The following is a 19,677-nucleotide window of genomic DNA, read 5'->3' on the forward strand; positions in this document are numbered from 1 at the left end:
TTTTTCAAAACTCTAAACTTCTGCTGAACATCCATGAACCAGAAGTACCAGCGATACATGCTCTGGTTTTCACAAGTCACTGTAAAAGAGTTTGAAAAAAGGCTATGTGACAAGTTTGCAGGTAAATAAATGCCGACTTTTGGGTTGCTTGGACTGTGCTATCAGCACCATGAGCCCTGAATTTGCCTCCTGATGTTTGTGCTCAAAGAAACGCCATGTGAGCAGTTATAGCCTTGCACTGAGTTACTGAACCAGCCTGCTTCCTCCAGGACCTCAGATGGGTGTGGAGAATGGCACCCAAAGGCCCTGTAATTAAATTAAGTGCTTGTAAAGTGCCACATCCTGCTCTTCCATGTGAGCATTTAAACTTGGGAAAACAAATAAACAATAATTCTGTTGATCAAAACCGCAATAAACGTGGGTCCATCCGAGCCAGAGGTATTTTCTCACTTCTCACTAGTGATACCACCCCAAAATGAGCACTTTGTGACCCATTCTGTCTTCTGCTGGGCTGATTCCCCACCCGGACGCTCATTCCTTCAACTGAGATGACGTTGTCGTTCCAGGGCTGTGGACAGGCTTGGTCCATGGAAGCCAGGGCAGGACATCTCTATGGCCTGCAGTCACCACCTCAGAGCAATTTGTTGCAAGATCAAAACCTACTTGTTTCGGTAGCACTGAACAAACATATCAGTGAGTAAGATGGAGATCTTCCCACCACATGGGAACGGGCGGCTCCATTTCTCAGGGAGGATGGTGACGTTTGTGCTGGCACCCTAAGTCAAGAAGAAATAAGCATCCACAGAGTGGATGCTGCCACTGTGTGCATGAGAAACCTACACCTTCTCCAGCCAGGGCAGCTCCTCCTCTCTCATGCACGTGGCTGCAGGAAGAGCAAGCTGCTCAGGCAACCTCGCCTTAGACCAAAATGTAGGCAGCCATTGGCAACAGACCTATCATCTTGTGTCTTGCTGCATGAGACCAATTTGCTTTCCAAAGAAAGTGGTGTTCTTGAACTATTTCCCAATACAGACTCTGTCATTAAGGCTCATGAGTCAGAATCCAAGGAAGAGAGCTGGAGCTGGTGTGAAAGGGATCTTCTCCAGACAGGCTGGTTTGGCCCTGGAAAGGAGACAGCCTGACTTGAATACTGAATTATTGTGCTGTGAAATGAGTGTGTCCCAGTTCGGTCCTGGTCTGGGCTTTCCTCTAACCCAGGTGACCATCACAGACTTTGGACTTGAAGCCGCCTGCAAAGAGCCTGACTTGCTGGTTGTCCTGCAGAGACCTGATGCTGGCAAAACACATTTGTTGCTTTTTCAGATCAAAGCACCGACTGGGAGTCCCCTGTCAGACTTGTGGTTCCTGGGACTTGCATAACCTGCAGGTGGGAGGAACTTGCCTTACTTAATGTCTTTGTTGCCATGAAAATCACATCCAAAAGCAGTTCAAAACCAAGGGCACATTGGCATGGCCAGGGCAGACAAGTCTTCAGAGGTGGCTGTCAGTAAATACCCAGGGAGGGTACGAGTGGGGCTGTGGCATGGAGAGAGTCATTGGGATGACTTCCAAAACAATGTTTATGGCCAATACTTCAGATGTTTTTATTTCTCTTACATGCAGGGACCATAGTCAAAGGCAATACATTGGGGTGTGTGAACTGTGAGCCTGTTGTCCCAGGGCTCCACCGGCCCTGATGTGGCAGCAGGTGCCACTCTGCTTTGGTTTGTGCATCAATACTCATGTCCCACCAGAAAAGGTGTTCCAGGTTCTCAGCAAGCTCTTGAGGGTCCACAGGGTGTTTCAAGGAAGGGATGATCTGGGCTGTGACCTTGTGCGGCTCCTATGCTGACTGTCCTGTTTTTCCCAACTGGAAAAAAGCAGAGAGGTCTGATATCTCAACTGTGAGAGATAGGGGAGAAGTACACCCGGGTGTGAGCCCAGCCTCTTCTTCTCAGTGAGCACGGCACAGGAGCTGGGAAACGCAGTGTAGACCAGAAACTGTTAATGCATTATTTGCTGGCTCAGGGATGGTTGTCCCATATGCCAGGCTGGTTATGCTTCTTTGCCTCCCCCCTGTTTTTTCCTGGATGATGCTCTGTAGTCACATGGGTCCACCTTGGCTAGAGAGAGCCCTGGCTGCTGGTGACAGTCCCACTGTGATCGGGGGGCTGGGATGCAAACCCCAGAGGTTCCTTCTCACCACCATTGTTCTTCTGGCAGGAGAAGAGGTAATGGGGCTGGAAAACATGTGATTGAAGGGGCCTGTGGACACCGAGTCATCACGGAGGGCTGATTGTCACACCTGCTCAAGTGAGTTTAGCTTTTCACCCTTTGGATTTCCACTCCTGGGATCTCCACGCTGATAAAAGACAGGCCATCAGTGTCATGTGAACCGAGCATTTCTTTCTCCTTTCCCGGGTGAGCTCTGCCTCTTCCCTTTCAACCCTGGCATGGTTGCGTCACCTTCTCTAGGCAGCATGGTCATCCCTGTGCCTGCTGGTGGCATGCAGAGCTGGCACGCAACGCCAATGGGTACCTGCACCAGGAAAGCCAAGTGTGACCAGCTGGTGACCTGTCTGGCAACCCCAGTGCACACTGCCCTTCGTTGGAATCCCTCTGCAGAGGTATGCCAAAAATGCAACTCCCAATTGCAGGATGCCACAAGGCCTGGGTGTTCCCGGTGATGGGGATGTTGCCCAACAGCTTGTTATCTACCTTCAAGATGTGGCATTTTGCTGCTGAGCTCCCTGGGGTTTGGGATGTGTCTGAATCATTAGGCTGGAGAGGGAGAGCGGGCAGTGTGATTGGAGAAGGCCTGGGCTTTCAGCTGTTGACAGACAAGTCGCAGTGGCTCTGTGTGTCTTTATAAGCCAAGAGGACAGGTTTGCTCAGTGCTACCGACTCTCCCGACTGCACGGACAGGCCTGGAGCAGCAGGTCAGGTTGATGTGCAAGGCATGCTCTCCTTCTAACCCAGGCTTCTGCTTAAAGAAAGGATCCCAACTGAGTCAAGAGGCTTTATTATCCCTCCAGTTGTTCATTTTATCCGTGGACAAGTTGGGCGTTTCAGTCACCGTCGCAGTTAAAGTGTCCTCTGAAGGGTCTGCTTTGCGGTTCTGCATCCAAGCTCCTTGTTTTCTTTTTTGCAAGCATGGGCTCTGGTGCTTCCCAGGGAGCTGAGGGAGCATTGTGAGTACTCCTGGCTGTGGCTAGATATTTTCCTGGGTCTCCATCCATTTTGGCTGGGTGGAGTGGGTGGGGTGTCCCTGCAACCCTAGTTTTGGCTTGGTTGGATTACCCAGCACTGATGCGTGGGGAAGGCACCTCTGAGAAGAAGCAGAGACCATCTCTTCTCTCCTCCATCCTTCCTGACTGTGCCCAGGGACTCACAGCTGAGCAGCAGTTTGCCACTAGAGATAGTGGTTCTGGGTTTGGATGGCAGGACGTGTTGCAATCTCTATTCCGAGGAAGTCACTGTTGGGCTCTTCTCAAGTCTGTTGATGTGCTCTGCTATGTACTTTGGTTTGGTGCCAGAGGCAAGTGTTGGGAGGACCCACAGCTGGGTTGAGTGATCCAAAACCCCCGGGGCCTGAGCCCAGGGGTGCCATCAGGCAGTGTTGAAGCTCTGAAGCATGGCAGCACGTGGCTGTGCCAGCTGGAGATGGGAAGTTGCAGGCTGTAGGAGATGGCCGTGCTGTGGCCGAGCTCTGCGGTGGCAAGGTTTGCTGGGCAGTGCAGGCAGGTCCCCTGTGAGGCAGTGAGCTGACATCTCTGCTGTGTCCTTCCCTGGTTTGTGGGAGCAGGGAATGCTCCAGAGCAGGGCAGCTCTGGATCACATCAGGTATCTGGGGATGGACATAAGTGTGATGACTTGCGTGACCCCAAGGCTTGGGTGCAGGAGGTGGGGACTGTCATTTTGGCTCGTCTTTATGTGTTCCTACCGTGTTTTTACATCAAAACCCAGGAGTCTATTAGTGCTTGCTGAATGCCACAGGTATGTGCAGTGACTAATCCTTCCTCCTTTGCCATAAAGGCTTTAATCTCTTGGAATTCCAGAATGCATTGCTTCTGTAAATAGCTGAATGCTTGTCAGTGGGCTCACTCACATCTGTGGGCTTTGTGGCACAGCTTGTCACAGGTCATGGATACTGTCGTGTGCCACCATAACATCTGGATGACACTGGCAAGGGCAGCAGAGCTTTCAGCTACAGTGGTGAGCTCTGAGACGTATGGGAAATCTTAGTGTCACTGCTCAGGAGCTGGGTGAGGGGGCATTGGGTGGAGAAAATCCTCATCACAAAATGTGCAGGGCTGTGAGCCAAGCAGGAGCCACAGAAACCACAGACCTGTGGGCTGTTGCTGATCATGGGGCAGTGGAAGGTCCACTTGCATACGGTGATGTGCTGCAGATGTAGGGGAGGTGGACCTCATCAGGGATGGAGACCTCTCTGCCCAGGGAATGAGGAAAGGCCTCTCTGGCTGGGACCAGCCCAACCACAGCTTTTTGAAGAGACTTCTGCAGTCCTCTGGTCCAACTTCCCACTCAGAGTAGGACCATCCCCATTGCTAGCTCAGGCCAGCCCTGGTTTTGTCCAGCCAAGGCTTGAAAGCCAAGGTGTAGACCCAAGGGCAAGAAGCTGTTTCCTAAGTGACATGTTCATCAAGAAAATGCAATTGATTTGAAAACTCAGGATGGGTTTTGCAACAGGAAAACAACATTGAGAAGCATATTGTTATATCTGGCAAGGGGAGGGCCTCTCTGGCATCTCCTAATTCCTGTGCAGGCTTGGTTTCTTGGTCCCTTGTAACCTGCACTGCTTGATGAAGTATCTATTTCAGTAATTTGGTCTGTCTCTGATGTCCCCGGGAGTGGCTTGAAACATTTTGCCAGTGTCTATGTGTAATTGAGCTTGGTGAGAAGGTGGCCAACGTAATTCCTTCCTTCATGATGTCCTCCCTACATGCCTTCCACATGCAGTTTGGAGGGGCTTCAGACTAAAAGCACCTTAAAATGGCGATTTGTACCAGTGGATCCTGCCCGCGGTTGTGGCCACTGGTGTTCAGCAGCCGGATAGGACAAGTGTCAGTAGGGGAGATTGGTTTTAGCAATGCTGTTTGTCTACAGGATCATGGGGAAATCTGACCTCTCCTTCCTTTGATCATCACAACAGCTTAATCCCAGGATGTCCTCACCTGCACGGGGAGACGTAAGCATCAAGATGTTGGTGGTGAACTTGAGCAAGACTTGAGCTGACACTTTGTTTTAATGTGTGATAGTGAGTTTTTTCTGTTGCCCACATGGTGCTGTGCAGTGAGTGGTTGTTCCCGTTTTCCTGAGCAGATCAGGAAGACCTCTCCATGCTGGAGGGATGCTGGGAAAATGTGCCCAGACACCTCCTCTGGTAGGCAGAGTCTTTTCTAGCTCCTGCAACAAGGTCACCAGGGAAATGGACTTTGCTGGACCTGTCCTGAAGTCTGGATCCCCTTGGGCTGGGGTGCAGGGGACACAGAGCACATCAGGAACACATGGTGACGAGCTATAAACGATCCAAGGCAGGGATGGAGCACGGGAGCTCCTGCAGAACGGAGATCTGACACAACCCCTCCTGCTTGGGGGAGGCTGCTTTCCCTGAAAGCATTCTTCCTGATGCTTTTCGCAGGGAAGAGATGGATGGAGACTGCTTCTCCCACACTGAAGTTGCAGATGGACCAAGGCCAGGTGGGAAGAGTCAGCAAGACATGCTTGGGATGAGTTCCTAACTGCACAGGGGATTGGGAAGCAATAGGAGGTGGATTTTGGTGTGAGATAATACTGACATATTAAGACACCTCTAGAAATACAGAGCTTAAGCTGGTGGCCCTCTACCCACAGGGCGTGGATGTGGCTCTCACGTGGACAATGGGCTCTCAGAGGCTGGTCACATCTCCGCAGAGCAGCCACTCCCGCCTGGAGAGGGGACTCGCTTGTGCCAGGTGATGAGTGTCAGCTCCAAGACGCTTCAACACTCAAGGCAGGGACCATAAAAACATCTCTGGAGTCAAACCAGAGCTCTGGGTAGCCTCTGGTAGTGTCTAGAGGAGGAGTCATCTTGGGGAAGGTCAAAAGGACAGGACATAAGCTGCAGATGTGGCTTTCCCTGAGCCCCTGCCAGCCCCAGCTGTGCCCAGCTCAGAGCCCCTCTAGACCAGATGTGGCCTCTTTCCATTTCACCCCCTGGAGACCCCCCAGCCCTTGCCACCCATGTGTGCTCTTACTCAGCTGGCTTCAACCAGAGCTGCAGGATGCTGCTGCGTGCCCAGTGCCAGGCAGAGGGTCCTGTACGGTACCACACCTGGCATGGTTTGGGCTTAAAACACCTGAAGCATGCTGCGGCATCAGGCACTGGCAGTGCTGCCAGCGGTGCCGGAGCTGCACGGTGTGTTTGTTCGTGCCTCCGGCGCACCCACCACCCTGCTCACACCTCCCCCTTTACCCCCCAGGCGCTGCAGAGAGGTGAGATGTGGCTGCTGCTGGTGGCCCTGGCCCTGGCCCAGGGGCTGGGTGACGCCGTCCCACGCATCGGAGTGAGCCACCACAACCCCGAGCAGTCCATGAACATCGTAAGTGCCGAGGGATCAAACCCACTCACTGTGGGACCTGGGCTTCTCTAAGCAGTGTGCCCAAAGCCCTCCCTGAAGGACCAGTCGTGCCCTCCCCATCCCTCACCCTGGTGTCTGCACCTGGGGTCAGCCTGGGCTTGGGGCACCAAGTTTCCTATATTTGCATGGGTGTCACTCACTTTATGCCCTCAGCTTGAGGTTGGCCTCTCCTGGTCTTCTCCTAACGCAGATGGACCTTCAGCTCTTGCGTGTACAGGCAGAGGTGACACTGGAGAGGGTGGGTGGTGGGAGTCACTGGGTGTCGTGGTTTGAGCCTGGTCAGCAGCTAAAAGCCCCGCAGCCTCTCACCCACCCTCCCGCCACTTGGGAACGGGGAGGGAATCGGAGGGGCAAAGGGAGACTCGCGGGTTGAGATAAAAACAGTTTAATAACAGTGACAGAACAATACACTGACAGCAGGATCAGCGGGTAATGTACAATACAGCTGCTCACCACCCGGCCGGCGAGCCCCAACACCAAGGCCCCACGGCCACACTCCCAGAAGTGAGAGCCCCTCCCGCCCCTCTCCTGCCTTTATATGGTGAGCACGATGTCACGTGACATGGACTATTGGCCAATCAGGGCCCAGCCCTCCAGCTGTGCTCCCCCCGCCCCCGCACACAGGTGAGGGCACTGGGCCCTGGGGAGCCCCTGGGGTCTCAGGGGGCTGCAGCTCCTCCCGCTGCCAGACCAACGGGAACTCTATTCCAGCCCGAACCAGGACACTGGGGCAAGGTGTGGGTTGATGGACACCAGTGGGTCACTCTCTCCCTTTGGACTGTTGTCCCCGCAGAGCCAGAAGATCTATTTCCACGGGTATCCCAGTGAGGAGTACGACGTGCTGACAGAGGACGGCTACTTCCTCAGCCTCAACCGTATTCCCCATGGCAGGGGGGATGCTGGGCACTCAGGTTGGCTCAGTTTCACCGAGGGTCAAGCAGCTGTGACCCTGCTCAGAGATGAGTCAACGTGCAAGGGGAAACTGATGGGAATGCCTGTGCCTTCAGACACACTTTTGGCAGCTGGAAGAGGGATGAGAAGCTTTTGCTCAGCTGCCTCCAGCTGTCCTTGGGGATGAGAGAGCTCAGCATCGTGTTTCATTGCATTCAGGACAGGGCAGCATGAACCAGTGAACCCCAGTGGCTCCTTCCTTGGAGCAAACTCCTTACCCTAGTCCAAAATTTCCAGACAGCTCAGGGCCAGGGGTGGGAAAAGTCCTTCAAATAAAGAAAGCACCAGCAGAGCCAGGGAAATCATGGGAGAAGGGAATATTTAATGCGCAGCCTGCAGAAAATAATACTGAGATGCACAGGGCTATTTTACTTTCATATGGGAAGGGGTTTTCTTGTGTGAAGTACCCAATTTCTCCTCTTTCAGGATCCAAGTCACCTGTGTTGATAGTGCACGGGTTCAGTTTAGATGGTGGTGACTGGGTGGACAACCTACCCAACAACAGCCTGGGCTTCATCCTTGCAGACGAGGGGTACGATGTCTGGATCGGAAACAACCGGGGCAACAGCTGGTCCCGCCGGCACCTGAACCTTTCTGTCGACCAAGAGGAGTTTTGGGATTTCAGGTGAGAAGGCCACCAAGGATGGGGTTGTGATGCTGGGCTGCCAGTGCCAATCTCCTGATGTCCATGGGAGGTTGTGAGATGGACACTTCCTCCAACTTCTCCCCTTGCTCCCCAGCTTCCATGAGATGGCTGTGTATGACCTCCCTGCCATGGTGGAATTCATCCTAAGGCAAACTGGGCAGGAGAAACTGTTCTACATTGGGCACGCTCAGGGCAACTCTCTGGGTGAGTGAGGAATAGGAGCAGGTGGTGGGCAGGAGTGGGGTGCCAGGATGCCACGGGAGAGGGGCATCAACGTCTGTCCCAGACAGGAGAGTGTTAGGGACGGGGCTGTGTTGGCCCATGGATCCACTTTCCCCACCTACCTTCTTGGTCCTTCTGATTGAGAGAGGTTTGCCATGTCTTGCCCAGCCTGGGCTGTGCTCACATCCAGGAGCATTTAATTTTGTTCAGACCCCGTGTCTCAAACAGGAGGTCTGGGATGAGTGTTCTTGCTGTTGGGGTTACTGTTGTAATCTCTCACCACTTTTCAGGTTTCATAGCGTTTTCAAGCATGCCACATGTGGCTGAGAAAATCAAAGTCTTCTTTGCACTGGCTCCTCTCTACACCTTTCATCATGTCAAAGGCCCCGTGCTAAAGATAGCATTTTTACCAGATGCGGTGCTGAAGGTATGTGAGGTGTTTGTGTGTTCTGACTACCAAAACCCAGGAGCTTTTGGCAACTCACATCCCCCACATTGCCACCGAGCACCGAGCCTATGCCTGCAGCAGGTGTTGGGGGTACATGTGGGGAGATGAGTGAGCCCAAAATCCCAAACAGGCTGGCTAGCCCTAATGTGTCAAAAGCCCATCAGCACTGTCTGGAGACAAGCGGTTCTTGTGGAGAGGGGATGTGTGTTGCAGGACCCACCGTGACCTGTTTCCTTGTGCTCTTGCAGGCAACATTTGGAACAAAACAGCTGACTTTGGTGGGGAGGAAGGAGAGAGCTATCCTTGCAGAGATATGCAGCAACCCGCTAATAGCTCAATTCTGTGAAAGTGTGATCTTCATTATTGGCGGGTGCAACAAGAAGAACTTGAATGTGGTGGGTGCATCAGCATCTCCAGGTCACAGCCATCTCCAGCTTTCCTAGGCACCTGGACATAGATAATGAGATACAAAAATGAGTAAAAAAAAAAAAAAAAAAAAAAAAGGTGTGAAAAGCACTGTTCAAGGCAGAAGTTATTTGGAGATTATTTTCAGTGGTGTTGGGGTGTTAAACCTAATGGAGGCTTCAGTAGTAAAGAATCACTTGTGGTCTTGTCTGCAAAGGAAGGGTAACTCCTGCCTCATTTTCTGCTGACCTACAAGAAGTTTACACACACACACACACACACAAAAACCAAAACAAAAACCAAACAACAAAATTAACTGGTTCAGTTGTATTTGCATTTTAAAGCAGTGGTTAACTAGTTTACCTTTAAAGGCTACTGCTAGATATGAACAGAATAAAGCTGCTGGAGAGTATGAAGTTTATATTTCAGTTATAAGACAGAATGACGTTTTTGTCTAGACAGATTTTCATCATTCCCAACTGACTTACTTTCTTTTTCCCATAGAGCCGACTGGATGTATACCTAGCTCATTTTCCAGACTATACATCAGTAAAAACTCTTCTCCACTGGGGACAGGTAGAGATTCTGATTTTATAATGACTGTAAACAATGCTTTTTTCTCTTAACCTGTGAATACGCTATTTTACAATGGTGCTTCATTCACCCAGGAGACAGGTAAGGAGGTAGAATCAGGCAAAGACAATAAAAGTTACTTTGAAGTTGTTACACCAAAGTGTCTCAAAAGCCACAGCTGTTAGCTACTGCTTCTGGCTGTGCAAGGCAGAGCCACCCAGATGCCCACCTCCATCCCAGGTAAGGACCCCATGTAGGTGCTTTTGGAGCTCCCTCTTTGCCCTGGCCCATGGGATGGATGCCAGCAAGAGCCAGCCCAGACACCAGAGTCCTCACCTGGACATTGCTGCTGCCCTTTGTTTTCTGATGGGGCTGATCCAGGGCATTACCTGCACGGGGTTAACCTTTTGCTTCTGCCTTCCAGACTGCCAAAACTGGGGAGTTCAAGCAGTTTGACTACGGGAAGAGTAACCAGGAGAAGTACCATCAGGTAAATGGGCATTTGTGGAAGAAGGAGCAGAGGATGAGGCTGGCTAGGACCGGGATGGGGGTAGCCTCCTCCAGTGTCCAGCATGGCCTGAGTCCTCTGGGATGCCAGGGGCAGCACACCCCACCCATTGGTGCTATTAGTGTCAGAGCCCGTGAGTCTCTGGAGTGTTTCCCCTCTCCCAGGCTACTCCCCCCTTTTACCGGATAGAAGACATGACGGTGCCAACTGCACTGTGGAGCGGTGGGCAGGACTGGGTGAATCCCCCTCTGGAGACTCAACGTTTGCTCCCCCGCATCACCAACATTGTTCATCACGAGCACTTCCCCGACTGGAACCACTTCGACCACCACTGGGGTCTGGACGCCCCTCAGCGTATGTACAGGCAGATCATTGCTCTAATGGACCAAAATCCATGAACAGTCCCACGCGCTGCCCCGGCATGGAGGAGCCACCCATTCCCACACCCCTAGGGGCATGGGTTTTGTGTGAGGGCTGCCACTCTGCTCTTCACTTCTTAAAAATGTCTCCTATCACCCTATTCAACACTGATTTAATGCCTTAAACGTAACGGTGTAATTTCTGCCTGCCCTCTGTGACTAGAAATTGCAATAAACTCTTGTATCACAGCCAAACTCCGACCCTTTGCTTGGTGGGCATCACTGGGGTTGTGTTTGCACCCCATTGCCACGGCAAGGTGTGCAGGACACCCTGGTTTGTTTCGTTTTTAGGTTTTGCTGGCTCAGGGAATTGCAAGCACAAAATTTTACTACAGAAATTGAGTGTGTGTTTTGGGTTGTAGGTTCAGGTGAAGGAAGGGCAGAAAGTGACCTTGTCTGTGACCCTGGAAAGGCTGGAGGGGGTGAGCACTGACTGCAGGAGAGAAATGTTCCTCCCAGTAGGATGAATCCAGAGATGCTGATGCACACCACACACTCAAGAGGTGGTGAAAGAGAAACATCTGCTCATTGGCGTTAGGCTAGGTCTTTCCTGGGAAATAACCCACCCACATCACCTCCTGGGGTGTATCTTATGGCGAAAACCCAGCTGTGTTTCCTAGGAAGTTGAATTTAACATCACCCACTGTTATCTAAGAATAGCATTTTGTTCTTAGAGTGTACGTTTGAAAAATATCTATCTACCTACTTGTCTATCCTTTCTATCCATCTATCTATCCCTCTACCTACCGATTTATTCTATGTCTGTCTACCTATCCATCAATTTACCTACTTACCTATTATATCTATACATCCACTTGTCTGTCCATCCATCTGTCCATCCATCCATCCATCCATCCCCCCATCCATCCATCCATCCATCCATCCATCCATCCATCCATCCATCCATCCATCCATCCATCCATCCATCCATCCATCCATCCATCCATCCACCCATCCATCCATCCATCCATCCATCCATCCATCCATCCATCCATCCATCCCCCCAAGAGATGTGTGATGCTCACATGTGAAGTCTATCTAAGTTTAAGATGCATGGAAAGAGTACTCTGAACAAAATGCAGGGGTTGAAAAGAGAATTTCATGGGACTTGGGGCAAGGCCCTCCCCCCCAAAGCACTCGTGATTTTGGTGAGATATTCCCAAACTGCCTGCCCATCCCCCCAAATCTACACACTGAGTGCCCACGCAGAGACAGGACAAGAGGTGTGAAGACGTGATCTGAGCTCATGCTGTAGGTAGATAGCCCAGAAATGTCTGGTGTGACCTCTGTCCCATATAAGCACGGGGACAAAGTGGCTTTGCTGACGTAGCAAGCAGCACAGGGGCAGTGGGTTTGGTGGGGGATGGATGGGAGGGGTGTTGCCAGACTCCCTCTGCCCTCTTGCTCCACTGTCCCATCTCCTTGGGACGCTTCAGCCCCAGGAGTGGGGCACATTGTGAGAGGGACAGCTGTGGGGTCAGAGCGAGGGTCCATCAGTTTGGAACCTCTTCTTGGCCCTCCTGCATTAAGGCCACAAGAGCCAAGCTGATGACGGTGGTGAAAAGATGGAGGTATACTCCCAGTTGGAGGTATTTCCCAGGGAGGAAGAAGTTTTTGTGCTAGGTACATTGCCATGTGGTCTGACTGGTCTCCGTCTGATTAACCATTCAAAGGTACAGAATGAAAGTTCAGGCTGGCAGTACCTGTGAGCTGAGAAGCCCATGTGTTTTATGGGATGCTGCTTTCATGGGTTGCTCCTGTAAAGGTTCGTTTTGCAAACACCATACTCTGTTCCCACTTTCTTCCCCCTCCTTCCTCTCCTTCCAACAGTAATGGGTGGATCCACTGAGAGGGAAACCAAACTGCATGTGGCCACAAGCAGCCAAGGAGCCACTGGCCCTGGACAGGGTGCTCTGCAGAGTGTCACCATCCATGTCCTGCTGCTGCAATGGTGTGGTTGTCACCAGGGAGGGAAGAGCAAAGCTGCAACGTGCAATTTAAGCCCAAACCATGCCAGCTGCAGCCCGATACGGGACCTCCTACCCAGCACGATGTGCTTGACAGCATCCTGCAGCTCTGGCTGAAGCCAGCAGAGCAGGAGCACCCAGTGGCATGTGAATGGAGAGAGCCAGGGGTCCTCAGGAATGAGAGAGTTCAGGAGACAGGGGATGAAATGGAAAGAGGCCACATCTGGTCTAGGGGGGGGCTCTGATCTGGGCACAGCTGGCAATGGTCAAAGTAGTCGGAAACGGTACTCACCAGAGCCTCCTCACTGTGCCAAGTAAATTTCAAAACCTGATGATTTTCTGCTGATACTATGAGCAAGAGGACCTCAGAGGGGTTGAGCCCTTTCTCACCTCATAAATCCACCTAGCTATCCCTCTCCAGTCACACTGTTTCTTGCCAAGATTTTCTTGCTCATCCCATTTATCTGCTTAGTGTTTAAACAAAAAAACCCATCAAGACAGGAAGAGTGAATTCCAGAAACTCTGTTCAGCCTGGAGGGGTTAACTCATTAATGGCTCTTTGCAACCAATATCATATTTTTTTGGCCTGTATTTGTGTAGTATTAAACAGGGTAGGAATTCATTGTACAGTGACTTAGTTTTAGACTCTGAGGACAGTTGACACGGCTGATTGCCTGAAAGCAGCCTGCACACATCCAGTGTGGCTGACGTGGACAGGAGCTACCCGGCTGCTGAGCCTCACAGCATCTGCAGAGGAGTAGCTTCAGAAGGCATTTCTCTTTCTTTGAGGATGTGTGTGGGCATGTGCACAGAACGGGATCCAAGAGCATGTGCAAATTTGCCACAAATTTGGTAACAGAAAATGGAGAAAGAAGCTTCAGAAACAGAAGAACCAGCTAAATGATATTTAATAATTACGTAGAAACAGGGAACATTAAACAATGTCACTAGCCAAAAGAAGTGCTGAGGCATGTTTCCAGAGCCCACCAAAAATGGTAGAAGAGCATCTTGTTTTCTTGATTCTACCCTACCAACGGGACTACTCAGAGATAGGCCCTGTAATTGCCAAAGCCATTAATCTGTCAGCTTGTAGCAGCAGAGTAGCCCAGCACGAGGCATAGATGGGTCCTCTCTATATGCCTTTCACCTTGCTGAGTGGTGCAAGCGAAGGTCTGAGAGCTCCACCTTTTATTCTGGTGGTGGGAATGGAAGAGTATTGCAATGTGAATAGATGAAACTGACGCCAAGAAGATGATGACCTGGGACCACAGGAGGTCCCTTTTGGGGTTGCGCAGTGACCAGAACTGAGCTATGTCTATCTTGTCGGCAGCTATAGGACTCAGGAGAAAAACTTCAGCATGAAAACCTGACTAAAGAGGTGGGCAATCAGAAACAGCAACTCAGGGAGATCAAAGGTTTCCAAGGAAGGGACACCAGCATCTCCTCACCTCACTGATGATTGCCCAGCCAGCAGAGCCACTCATCAGTGCCTGCATCGAGTGTGGCGAGCATATCCATGCTCAGCCTAACAGCATGCTAGCCCCACCTATTACATGTGCTCACCCGCAGGTAAAATAGTTGTTCGTCTGTAGACTTGTGCATGATTCTGCCTGCAAATACCTGCACATGGTAAAAGGTGCCCACAGTGATCCAAAGAGCAGAAGATTTTTGGACCTCCAATCCAAAGAAAATAAGAATGCTGACAGTCTGGGTGGATTAAGACTCACTGAGATTAATTTGCAACCTCTTTATCCTGTGCCTTTTAACAGAGAGAAAAATATGTTTAAAGGATAAAGCATTGCTCTCTAACCCAAACTGACGTCAGCCAAGCAGCTTGTGGGACCGGAAAGCTGTTCTCAAAGCACTGATTGCCATAAGGCATCTGGTGGTGCCACCACCACCACCAGCCCCATCGTGGGTCTCTGCAAGACACTGTGCTTAATTTAGAGCACGCAGCTCAGTATTTGCAAAGGTATACCAACCCCTGATCTGTATCTGAATAGTAAAAGAAGAATTCACTTCAGGGAGCATCAGTCAAAGTCAATCTGTCAATAGATTGTCTAATTAAAGATTGATAAGAAGAAGAAATTAGTATGCAGGATTGGAGGCTCTTGCTGTTGGTTTGCAACATAATGTTGAGGTTAATGAGGATGAATCACATATATGCTTAAGACTGCTCCTTCAAACACAACCCCTCAGGTTCCTCTTTCAAGTTAAATGAAGTCAGTCTCGCGTTATTTCATCCACAAAATTATAAGAACTCGGAGAAAGTCCTAACGACTGTTTTATATTGCTTCCAAAACTGGGATCTTTCACAAAGAATGAATTTGTTGCACCAAACTAGAGAAGCTCAGGAGCCAAGGGTGAGCAGGTCTGGCTATCACCAGCAATGCATCAAACCCAGTTAAAAGCTTGCTGAGCTCCACCCGGAAAAACAGTCTGGAGATTTTTTGCTCTCTTGCTCCTACAGAGCCTGCAGGGAGGCCTGCCTTTTGAGACAAGAGCTGGGATTTACAGCCTAAACCTGAAAATGGCCAACTTCTACTCACGTGCTCATGGGCCCATTTTGGGCTTTCAATCCTAGAGGCTGGAACAATCCCTGGGGAATGAGCAGAAAGCTGGGAACTGATGAGGAGACATGAGGGAAGACATGAGCAGAGAAGAAGTAAGAGGAAATATTAACTGTGAAGTTTGTGTTGTGCCTGGCATGATCCCCTTGTCTGACCTTGTCATTCTCCAGCAGTGGAAAAAAACACAAAGGGCTGACGTTTGACCTCTCATAACACTCAAGGTTTTCTCTCTCCCCTGGCAGTCTTTAGACTTCAACCTTGCCTTCTGCCTCCTGGCTGTTTCATTCCTGATACTGATATAATTTCAGTGCATAAAAAGTGGAGTAGGCACCAAAGCATCTTTGTTCCTCTTTAATTTCTGTTTTGGGTATGCCATGGCCTTTGGCATAAATGCACGTTCAGCATGAGGAATTTTGCTGATGAAAATATGTGCCTCCACGTTGCCTCTTGCATGGAACCACCAAATTACCTGCCGCGCACCCTCAAAGAGAGTGTCCTGGCCCTGTGCCACCATCCACCACAGTGTCCTCGTCCTGGTGATGAGAGCACACAGCCTCGCAGCCCACAGCTGTGCCCTCAGAGGCACCGCACACTCCGGTCCAGGGGCCAATCACCACAAAAACAGTTTAATAAAAAGGGTGTTGGCTGCTAAACCCGCCGGCGCTTGAACAAGATCAACTGGCTTGTGTAAGATTTCATAGCCTGCCTTAACCTCCCGCGTGTATCTCAGGTCGGAGCTGGTGGGTCCAAGGAGGAGAAGGACAGCAAGAGGTGGTATTGCTTCTGCTCCCCAAGGAGACGTCCAGAGGACAATGCAGGCAGGGTCTGAGGACATGACATGGTGCTTAACCATGGAAGCAGACCACTGCTTTCCCAAACCTTTGCCAGAGGCATCACAGGGTAGAACAAGTGGCAGCCCTTGTGGGTTAAGACCAAGATGAGTGTCCTTCAGAGATTGGGTTAGTGTGATCTGTCCTCCAGGATGACTGATGGGAAAGCAAGCTACAAAGAGCAACATAAGGACCAAAGCTCACCAGGTGCCTCCAGGCACTGGAAAGCTGCCCCTGACATCCACTCATCCATTCTCCTTGCTGGGCAGAGAGAAAGAAAGACCATGAGAGAAAGAAGGGCCAGGAGGATTGGGCCAGGATCAACCCAACTACACCACCAGCTGGTGTTGATGAGAGACCAGGGCTGAGACTGTCCCTCTTCTCATGACACCTCTGGGTCTCTCTCCCTGCCTTCATAGCCCTTCACAATCCTCTGCTGCTTCCCTGGGGACCTCAGGATTTCAGCTGGTGCAGCAGCAGCTCAGCTCCTTCTCAAGACAGCCAGCTGAGACTTGCTCTTCCAGGAGCCCGTGAGCCCTGTGGCAAAAGCCTGTCTGACATCCTTTTATTTAGGGAAGCGTTCATCTGCCAGCCAAGTGACAATCTGCTGACTCAGCAGGTGGCGGAGCCTGGCATGCAGCCTTGTCAGCTTCAGTTACCCTTTCCCACCAAATCTGCATGCAATAAAAGAGGTATATCCTCCCACAGAGTGGTGATGGCCTCATGGCCATGCTGGTGTACGTTGATGACCCGGGGGCCATCCCAGTCGTCCCAGCAAGGGACAGCAGACCAGACTGGGCAGCTGGGGAGCAACAGGGTGTCAGCTTTTGGGGTGTCACGCAGGACATGACAGCAGCGGTGGTGGGAAGAGGTCCTGGGGTCTGTGGTCCAGCCCTGGGTCAGGGCAGCCACGACCCCACCTAGCTGAGACGGGACCACCCAACTGCTGGGCTGCACCCGGGCGAAAGCACTTGATGAAAAACAACGTCAGTGCATAGAAAAATCACCCCAGGCTGCTAATTAGTGCATTCACGATTTCTGGTCTGCATCGTGTTTCCCAGCTCCCCGGGTGTCCACCAAGCACACCCCACCGGGAGCAGGGGCAGGAGATGCGGCGTGTCGGGGTGAGTCGGGGCACCCCCAGCTCCAGGCTGAGGGGCCGTCCCTGGGGTCACCGGTCCCCTCTGTAGAGCTGCTGCCCCTGGGGGAGGATTTGGGGTTTGTTTGTTTATTTATGTATATATGCCTCCTGGGGTAGCAGGCACGGGTGCAGACACGTGCCATGCGTCTCACCTGCTGCTGGGAGCTGATCTGTTTTCATTTTAGTGAGGATTTAAGGTCACGGCTGTGTTTCTGGGTTTTAAAAGAGAGAGAAAATGTTTAAACACAACAAAGAAGACAAAGCAATCAGGGAAAAGCCCTTTTGAACCCATGGCAAAATACCAAGTGAAGCTGCATTTTTTTTTTGCTTTGGGCAAATTGTTTCTGCAAAACTGGGAAGAGAATTAAAAAAAAAAAAGAGTGTTTGAACAGGATTAACTTAAGCAAGAATTTGTACTTCAGAAAGATGCTTAGAGAATTTCTTAATGACAGAAAAGCAAACAATTATCTAATCTGATCATCCGATAAAATTTACAAGTGATTTTTCTAGAAGAGAAAAAAGTATTTACTGGAAACAGACTGTCTCGAACAAACTGAAAAACCTGATTAGGTAGAGAGCATGACCTTGAAAGACAATTTTACAGAAGGCATCTTGGGATGAGGCAGAAGCAGAAGCAACATATTTAGGAAGAAAAGGGGGGAAAAAATAATTAAATCATGAATTATTTACTGCAACCAATGTGGCTTTGTGTTATACCAGGAAACTAATGAATGCAAGCTTCTCTTCATAAATAACTTTCATTAAATTTTCATTTCTGCTTGCTGACTTTGTTTTTCAGAGAAGAAAGGCTTAGGAAGAAAACAGCAGAGGAACAAACACAGAACATCCCCACTGTGTCACGGTCATGGTGTGCTCTTATGTTTTTCACTAGGAGTCACCCTGTGAATCTTCTTGCCAAAGGATGTTGCAGATGCCAAAAGTTTACATGGATTCATAAAGCAAGTGGGTGAAGGGTTGCAATATCCATCATGGAGCATTCAATAGTATCACAGCTGGGTTGGAAAGATGGGAAACTGTTTGCAGGAAGAGTCCCAGCTGACTTGCTCTGCTCTGCTGGAGGCATGCTACCTGGTAAGGTGAGCATTCCAGATGGTACAAGAGTAGAAGGCCAGCCCAAGGACAGCCAGCACCAGAGAGGAATCACTGTCATTCACTTCAACCAAGCAAAGTCTAGTAGCAAATTCTGTTATCTAAAATAACCCAGAACAGCATGTGGAAAGACTGTTCTCCACCCAAAATGATCTTCTGTGTTCCCCCCTACTTCTTATCGTTCTACTTTGCATTTCATGACTACTTCTAGGTGATGCAGATCTTCCAGGAAATTTTAAACGAAGCATGACAGACTGAAAATTTGGCAATACTTCAGTGCATGACTTTGAGTAATTTCTCCTTGAAACATTGCTTCGCCTCGCAACTGGATTCTTCCTTCTCGAAACAAGCTGATTCTTCTGATGTTCACATCATTAACATGTTTATCAAGTTTTTCTGATGAGCCTCAGAATTTTGGTTAGCAGAAGCAAGGATGTAGTTACAAACTAACTGTTCTTCCTTCAGAAAAAGTTGTCAACACATTATGGCATCTCTGAGATCACCACTTTCTCTGTAAATGCCGTGGTGCAAGAGATGTAGCATGTTGCAGCACGTGGGGCTTCCTGCTTGGATTCCCACCCATTTGGTTGGTCTACAGGCACGTGTTGAACTGAAGACAGAAGTGAGACCTCCTGACCACTCAGGGTAAATGAAATAGCCAGATCTGCAAGTGCAATCAAAAATAATACACCTTGCATCCATTCCGAAAAGGACTGGCTGGAACAAAAGTCAGAAAGAAATTTTCAAGTCCCGCTACAAGGGAACTACAACCTTCCCCAAGGAGCTTTCTGCACCATGACTCTTCTCTCTCTTGTTTAGGGGAAATGTGTGCAAAGATCTGCAATCCATCATAAGAGGTGCTGCATTAGTGATGATCAGCCAGGTTGAAGGATGCTGCCTTCCTGCACTGAAGGTTTAAAAACATTTCCTACACTACAGCACAGGAGAAATAGCTATTTTTAAACAACAACTAGTCAACACGATACTGCTGGCTAGAGAGCATCCTGGTGCTGCATGGGATGAGCAGGCTTCTTTCTCATGGCAGAAAGCAAACGGGCCTGTTTAGGACAAGGAATAACTCCCTGACCTGTTTTCTTTTGGTCCACATGCCCTGGTTAGTCTAAAACATTGTTAAAAATGGGAAAAATAATCACCACTAACACTGAAATTCAAGCCAACTCTTCTTCTGTTTCTAACCAAAGGTCAATGTACTGAGTTGGGTTTTAGAGAGGATCTGCAAGTTTTG

General features: G+C 50.1%; 1 protein-coding gene across 4 annotated transcripts; it reads left to right on the forward strand.

The window, feature by feature from the left end:
* Positions 1 to 2,800: 2,800 nt before the first annotated feature.
* LOC104358986 (lipase member M) lies at positions 2,801 to 11,008 on the forward strand. Of its 4 annotated transcripts, XM_032986711.2 has the most exons (12): positions 2,905 to 2,939; positions 5,128 to 5,209; positions 5,663 to 5,721; positions 6,483 to 6,602; positions 7,435 to 7,552; positions 8,019 to 8,217; positions 8,333 to 8,442; positions 8,751 to 8,887; positions 9,157 to 9,303; positions 9,818 to 9,889; positions 10,311 to 10,376; positions 10,559 to 11,008. In XM_032986711.2, exons 3-12 carry the CDS (start codon positions 5,674 to 5,676, stop codon positions 10,790 to 10,792), a joined length of 1,251 nt encoding a protein of 416 aa, XP_032842602.2. In that variant the 5' UTR covers positions 2,905 to 2,939; positions 5,128 to 5,209; positions 5,663 to 5,673; the 3' UTR covers positions 10,793 to 11,008. The 4 variants fall into 4 exon arrangements, with proteins under 4 accessions (XP_009962970.3, XP_032842601.2, XP_032842602.2 ...); XM_032986710.2 differs by lacking the exon at positions 5,128 to 5,209 and having other exon boundaries at positions 2,889 to 2,939; XM_032986713.2 differs by lacking the exons at positions 2,905 to 2,939; positions 5,128 to 5,209 and adding an exon at positions 3,880 to 3,996.
* The last annotated feature ends 8,669 nt before the right edge of the window (positions 11,009 to 19,677 follow it).

This window comes from Tyto alba, unplaced genomic scaffold, assembly GCF_018691265.1.
Source record: "Tyto alba isolate M040663 unplaced genomic scaffold, T.alba_DEE_v4.0 Super-Scaffold_1, whole genome shotgun sequence".
In the NCBI taxonomy this organism is placed as follows: Eukaryota; Metazoa; Chordata; class Aves; order Strigiformes; family Tytonidae; genus Tyto; species Tyto alba.